A 7,730-nucleotide genomic window follows, 5' to 3' on the forward strand; every position below is an offset into this window, starting at 1 on the left:
AAGTTTCTGTTCTATTATTTCTGCAGTCAGCCAGTGATCTGACATAGATTTCACCAAAAAGGCAAGGTGGAAGGAGGGAGAGAAAGGGTATAACAGCTCTCTAAGTCACTGCTTCTAAGAGGGCCAAACCTCAGCCAGCGCTGCACCTGTCCCTCAGGGCTCCACCAGATCAACCAAAGTGTATAACCCCAGATCCTTGGATGACAAGGTCCCCACTGTCCACCCTGGGAACACGGGCCACTGTCCCCACTGCCACAGCAGGACTGAGATGAGGTCTTCACTTAGAGTGCAGAATTTAGACTATTGGTGTTGTGTTTTCAGTGTCATCACGTCGTACTTTTATTGAGAAGATGCTCTTGACTCAGCTGTATTCTTTTTGCCCTGAATGAGCACCTGGTCTCAAGAAAAAGACAGGCCTTATGAACTTAACCCTTTGCCCTCAAGTCGATTCTGACTCATAGTGACCCTATAAGACAAAGTGGAACTGCCCCATAGGGTTTCCAAGGAGTGGCTGGTGAGTCTGAACTGCCGACCTTTTGGTTAGCCGCTGAGCTCTTAACCACTGTGCCACTTAGTTATCAGAAGTAGGTAAAATGCCCTAATAAGGGTCTGACTTTGGAAGTCTTAACTCAGTGAAATCTTGACTTGTTAGCCTATGATCACTATAAATTATTTTTCTTTTCCATATTGGACCAATAATATAAACAAGGCTTACAAAATTTCTAAGAGGGCTAGTATCATTGCAAATGCTGGGTTTGGAAGTGAAGAAATGAATTCTGTAGCCTCACAGAAGCACAGTAACTTACAACTGTATGATGAGAGGAGAAAATTTTTAATAAAAGTGTAGTTCATCAGAATTACATTGTTTTGCTTGGTAGCTAATTGTTTTCTTTCAAAATGAATTGTTTACTACTCATGTCTTTCTGAACTGATAAACTCTTCCATGTATTCAGCAAGCATTTTCTGAGCACTTACTGTATGTCAAGATGTAGCTAGTATTAGGACTTATCTGTGTTAGGTGCAAACTCCTGCACCACTGCTCAGGGATCAGCACCCCAAGTGCCCCCTCAGCCTGTATGCTCTGTGTGAGTTTTACATGGACTAAATATTTCAGCATTTGCTTTGGACCAGACTAACTTCACTGGAAGATTTCAGAAAACATCATAATGCGGTCATTTTACTGTGAGGACCTTTGAATAGTGTCATTTTTTCGTAGCTTGTCTCCTTGTTAGCTACATAAAATTGAATAAAAAGTACTATGTCCATGATCTATGGGATGTGAAGGACTACATACTGCTGAAAGTATTGGCTTATTTATGAGATGAAAAGGGAAAGCCAATCCTGGAGGGTTGTTGTGGCACAGCAGAGGGAGCACAGACCCTGGGAGTGAGGCAGACCTGGGTGTGAGGACCTCTTCTGCCATCTGCTAGCTCTGGGCTCCTCGGCAAGCTGTTTAATCTTCCCCAAGCCTCAAGATGTCTGTAAGGGGGCAGTTGTTAACGCTCCTTATTTTCACAAAAATATATTTTATTTGCTAAAACATAAATCTGAACCCTGTCGGAGATTAATTAAAATTCTTACCCCACTTTTTCCTTTGCTCTCTGTGAAATTAAATTTTAAAATCACATGCTTAAATTGCCTCTAAGCATTTGGAGTATTGACAAGCCTTCCTAGTTATTTTCACTCTGTCAAATTTCGGGATGCAGGGGCTTGTTATTTATTAAATTCTACATAGGATTCTACAAAGGAATTTGAAAGAAATATATATACCACATTTACCAACTTTGAAGCAAAGCATTTTGTGCATTTAGAACTTTCAGTCAAAAGTTTTTCCTTAGATCCCAGATTAATTTACAAATGTTCTCATTTATACTTTGTCATCTACTTCATTGCAATGAATATTTCTGTTTTGTTCTCCAGGAACCTAAAAATGAAGAATTGCTCTTCCTGAACGGTTTCTATGGTTTCTGAACGAAGTAAAGAACTTACATTAACTAAGCACCTTCTCTGTGCTAGGAGCTTTAACAGACCTTGTGAGGCAGGGGGAGGAACTTCACAGAGGGGAAATTGAGGCTTAGGGAAATCAGTCAGTATCTTAACCCAAATGCACCACTTGGCAGTGCTGAACTAGGGTGGAATCCCAAGTCCATGTCTCCAGATCCTGAGCCTTTCCATTCTATACAGCAGCCTAAAGATCAGCCATTCTTTCTTCCTTTCTTTCGCTGTTGTCTTTATTTTTCAGAAAGAACTAAATTCCCGAGATGGAGCTTGGGAAAAAATATGTGGTGAACGGGATCCTTTCATCCTATGCAGTTTGATGTGGTCTTGGGTGGAACAACTGAAGGAACCTGTAATAACCAAAGAGGACGTGGACATGTTGGTTGACAGGAACGCAGATGCCGCTGAAGCGCTGTTTTTATTAGAGAAGGTAAAGTAGTTGTTGTACTAGTTAATGAATTTAACTGAGGCCCTCTATAAAGTTTCACACGTTAAAAAAAATATAAAAAGGGGATTCATACAGAACCCCATATCCAGGTCTAATGTAATAGTTTTCCCAAGAAAAATGAAGAAATGCATACTCAGTATAGACACTTAGAAAATACAAAAGTAAAAAGGAGAAATATCTATAATCCTACCACCCAGCAGAATCACTTTAAAATACAATTTTATACTTAATTTTTGCTTGAAATTATAACATATTTTTACATGTATAGTATGAGCTTTTCATAAATATTAACTTTAATGTGTGTGTAATGCCTCCATGATGGGGATATGCCATAATTAACCATTTTTCAATTTTTAGATATTTGTTTCTACTTGTTTACTGTAAGCATATAAATATGGTAAACTGTGAGATAGGCTGGAATATGTATGCACTTATTTGTATTTTTTAAAAAGGATTGTGTGTGTATATGTACACATGTATACATATGTGTATACAATTTGTGTATTTATAGAATATCTCTAGAAGGAAAAATAAACTGGTGGTTGCCTTGAGGGAAGGGTAGCGAATTTTGTGTTTTTATATAGAAATATTAAATTTTCAGTTAAAAATTGGCTTTTTGTTTGAGAAAACAGTGTTACCTGATAATCAGCCTTGAGTTACCTACTGTGCGCTGCTTCAGCGTCAGCATCACCTCCTCATTGTCTCCAATGTTCACTGAAAACCTGAACCCCCAGCACACACACACACACACAAATGACCTTTTCTGTATCTTGAGTCCTTTTCTTAGTGTATGTTCTCGGCAATTAAATACAGAGATAAACAGGCGGATGATAGGAGGAAATTAACCTTTGTTGTGTGACTATGGGCAGAGTTAGAGGGTGTTATCCTAATTTACCAAAAGGGAAGGTGAGTGACTTGCCCAGGTACACAGCATGTGCCAGAGCTAGGTTCAAACCCAATTGCACCGGCACAAAGCTAATGCACTCCCATTCCCATCATGCTGTCGGCTTTAACGTAATTCACTCTACATCTCCCCACCCCCCCATGCATAGGGCATATACTTTTATGGGTATCATTGTAATGATAATTTGTGCACTCAGGTTTTTCTATATTTCAGATTATGCCTTAAGGTGAAATTACTGGGTCAAAGGGTATGAATTTTTTTCCTGAGGCCTTTGATATGTATTGCTCACGGTGATGGATTTCTCCTTTGTTTCTCTAAGGTGAACCAGCCCCCTGGGAGTCAAGTCTGCGTCCTTGTTCTTAAGGGTTTTCCCCCTTGACACAGAGTGCATGCTTCTGGAGGGCTGGGATTGTTTCTCTTCTTCTACCCCACCTCCCTGCACAGCATCTGGAATGGGGCTCGCACAGTTACTGACTACTCAGTGCCCCACTGACATGTCCATGTGTCACCATGACATGTCAGCCTCAAATGGCCTAACTGAATGATTACATCCAGACACAACAGAATGAAAAAATCTATTCCATTCGCAACAAAAACACTTACTGGAAAATTGTGCTGCTCTTCAGATTCATTTGTATTTCTGTTTAATTACTAACCAGCTTTGATTTGGATTATCTCCTGCAAGCTTTTCAAATTATATTAACACATAACAGTAAACATTTAGTAGAGCTCTTGGTAGATATTTTAACATTTAAGATTATGAGTATTTAGTCTCAAACTGATTTCTGGCTCTGCAATTGCTTTAAGTTTATTTCCTGAGGCATTTTTCAAACAATTTGTTTGATTTTGATTTCTGCAAAACAGGGACAGCACCAGACGATTCTTTGTGTTTTACATTGCATAGTGAATCTGCAGACAATTCCTGTGGATGTGGAGGAAGCTTTCTTGGCCCATGCCATTAAAGCTTTCACTAAGGTGAGTAGCGCTCTTCGTTTCCCCTTCCAGATTCCAGAGGCCAGCAGTCTCTAAAATAAGTGTTAGTTGTAGTAGCACAATGGCTAAGCACTCCACTGATAACCGAAAAGTTGGCGGTTGGAACCCACCCAGCAGCTCCACGGGAGAAAGAAAAATCAACAGCCCACAAACCCCTATGGGACAGTTCTACTCTGTCACCTGAGGGTTGCTGTGAGTCAAAATTGACAACATGTTTCTGTAATGGAAATGTATTGACATTTATTGAAAGTAGTTGCAGAGTTTTGGCCAAAACATATCACTGTTTCCTATTAGGAAAAACCGAAGTGTAGGTTTTTTGAAGGAGAATGTTGGAACAAAGAGCTTTTATTTAGAAGAAGAGGGAAGCAATTGGGTGTTGAGAAAGTGTTTTTAAATCATGTGCCTATTAGGAGCCAGAGAATCTTTTCTTGTTGAGCCAGTTCTACCTTGAGTTTAAACAAGAAACCATCTATTGAGAATTTAACATTCAACATTGACTGTTTGATTCTGTGTCCTGGTTGGCAAGTCCTAAGCAAAGAATAAAAAATACTTCCTTTTCATGAATATCCTTTTGCCTTGTAGGAATCTTCCCTGGCTAAAGAGAGAAGCCAGGTTCATGTCAAAATAAAAAGTTCCCCTCAACCCCTCAGCTAATTTGTTTGGTAACTCTCATATGTGAAATGAAAATGTCTTTGTTAAAGAAAGAACCCAGCTTTTGAATAACAGTGTCTGTGGCAAATATTAATGATAATAGCAATTATTATTTGTACTCATTCACAAGTTCTGAAGTTTTATTATTTTTCCAATCTCCTTCCCCCTCCACTCCCAAAGTGATATCCTTATTTCAGGCTCTTGTTTCTCTCCCGAATTTTTTTTTATTGCACTTTTAAAAATGAAACAGAATTTCTATAAATTAAAAGAAGAGTTTTATTCAGATTCAAAGATTTGCAAATCAGGAAGTGCCAAAATGAAAGTTCAAAATTGTGTTCCAAGGAAGGAGCATAAGCGAAAGTCTTTTATACACAACTGTGCAGAAACTTTGTAGAGTTGGGAAGACTGTGGCGTACATTGGTTGATATCCAACATTCTTCCATAAGACTCATTTACCAAGAATTTCTGTTGGCTGGGGTACTCAGCCTTAGCCACAATTTCCCACGTTCTAGAGCTGGTTCCTTCTGTTTCCTGCAACATTCTGAGTGGACCACCTCAGAATGTTGCAGAACAAATTATCTTGGTCAAGAGTGTGGTCATGGGCACATACTCTAAAAAGCAGCAGCAGGGGCCTAGGACAAAATGGAGTCTGATTCAGACCTGTGTCAGCCATTTTAGTTATGTCAAGTACCTCAGTTTTAGAGTGCTCTTTCACAGCACAAGCCATTCTCCATTCTTTACAGTTTCCACAGTGACTTGCCTAATACACAAGTCATATAATCCAGAAATTTATATTTACATTTTCATAGACTGAGAGGCTATCTGTTGTGTGAGGAAGGTTGTATTTTAGTGTTTAAGAAAGTAAACAATTAAAACTTATTAATGAGTTTTTACAAATAGGATAGATAGTAGTTAAGATAAAATTAAATTTCTGAGTTAACTATAACTAAAAAAAACCTTAATATTGGTTTCACTGAAAGTGGTAGGAATTCTTTACAACTTCTGTTTGCCTCTTAAGGGGATATTAGTGAAAGATTAGAGATACCAGTTGTTTTAAATTTATCTACAGGAATATTAGGAGATATTTCTGTGTTGATCTCTCACATTTCTGCATAGTCTTCTGAGCAGAGACATTGATACCAGACTAGCTCTTCAAGGATGTTTGTGTAGTGTCTATCTCCAGGGCAGAGGACAGATGTGTTTGCTATCCAATATAATAAAGATAATGTTTCCCTTTGGGGCAGAGATTGGGCAGATGTGCTTGCAACCCCCTTATGAAAAATTGAGGTTCCTCAGCTGTGATGCAGGTCACCCCCATTGGACTTGGAGGGCAAGGGGGGATGTGAAGTGGACATGAATCTCGTGCTACCTGCTGCACCATGAGTAATGAAGTCATTTGTCTCTGACCCAGAAGTCTCGTGTCTTCTTCCAGCACCCATGAAACTGTGGCAGGCTAAGTTGTTAGCTTGCAAGTGGGGTAAATCTCAGCTCCTTCAAAGTTCTTGACAAAGTTATAACAACCTTCTCTTTGTCAAGATTTATTGGAGAAGGAAAGATTCTAGGAGGGGAGAAGCACTAACCAAGTGATCCCAGTTCTTTCTCAGTGGAGTCACATATTACTCGGGGAATGGGGTTGGGGAGAGTTGTGGTAATTGCTCTGGTTCTCTGTTCCACCATCACTTCTAACCCCAAAGTATGGTAAGCTTTGGGGAAGAATCCAAATATATGTACATGATACCTTCCCACCAAGGAGAATGGAAGCTAACTTTTGTTGAGTTTTTTGTATGTGTCAAGCATACATCAGACTCTCATGCCTGATTTCATTTGTTACTCACAAAAGTCCTAAGGAGAGGGGATGGGTTTTATTATCTCTGTTTTACAGAGGAGGAAATTAAGGTCCAGAGAGTTTAGTTGGCATGAGGCTACATAGCTGACAAGTGGTAAGCCCAGGCTTCCCACTTGATCGCTGTGACCCTGTTGCCCAGAGTGGCCTTAAGGGTCTCTTCTGAGTGCAAAACTTAAAGTTGATGTGCATTGTTTTAATGAGGGAGACTTTTCTACCACCAATAATTAAAATTCAGTCTCTGAATTAAAAACTGACTTCACACTCACTTGTCACTTGCTCTCATGACTAGGTGTATGTGAGTATGCTAAATATCCAGGCACTAGATTGATTTTTGAGTTTTCACTCATAAGTTTGGTATCAGCATGGTTAGCTGTTTTAATATAGTCTTCTGTATATTTATAAAAAATATAATTTTATTTATTAGTCTCAGTCTTTTTTCTCCACTTATCTCTCTTCTCCCAAAATAGAGACTGGGTAAAATTCTTGTTACAATGTCCTAAAAATAGATTTTCTTTGTCACCAGGTTAATTTCGATTCTGAAAACGGACCAGTAGTTTACAACACCCTAAAGAAAATATTTAAACACGCACTGGAAGAGAAAAGAAAAATGACAAAAGATGGCCCAAAGCCTGATGTTTAGTCAAGTTGACTTCCCCCACGTGATGTGTTTTTCCGACCTGAAGATGCAGATAACACTTCTGTTCACGTGTGATTAAGTTGAAGTTTGTAGAGCTACATTTTCTCATAGCACTTTACTTACAGTATTATTCGTTTATGTTGCAAATGATCTTTCCTGTTTGGAGCTGTTATTTATTTTAAAATATCCTTGAGCTACATTTTTGTGTTAAAAATTGCCATAAAGTTGTTGCCACTTTATTTATTTAACTGAA

General features: G+C 38.8%; 1 protein-coding gene across 1 annotated transcript in view; it reads left to right on the forward strand.

The window, feature by feature from the left end:
* The window catches only part of PTPDC1 (protein tyrosine phosphatase domain containing 1), a 38,054-nt gene extending 30,574 nt beyond the window's left edge, over nucleotides 1-7,480 (forward strand). The window contains exons 5-7 of the mRNA XM_023738651.1: nucleotides 2,243-2,428; nucleotides 4,215-4,325; nucleotides 7,364-7,480. Of these exons, the coding sequence (XP_023594419.1) occupies nucleotides 2,243-2,428; nucleotides 4,215-4,325; nucleotides 7,364-7,480 (414 nt within the window). The remainder of the gene's footprint in view (nucleotides 1-2,242; nucleotides 2,429-4,214; nucleotides 4,326-7,363) is intronic.
* The last annotated feature ends 250 nt before the right edge of the window (nucleotides 7,481-7,730 follow it).

The sequence above is a fragment of the Trichechus manatus genome, unplaced genomic scaffold (genome assembly GCF_000243295.1).
Source record: "Trichechus manatus latirostris isolate Lorelei unplaced genomic scaffold, TriManLat1.0 scaffold00120, whole genome shotgun sequence".
In the NCBI taxonomy this organism is placed as follows: domain Eukaryota; kingdom Metazoa; phylum Chordata; class Mammalia; order Sirenia; family Trichechidae; genus Trichechus; species Trichechus manatus.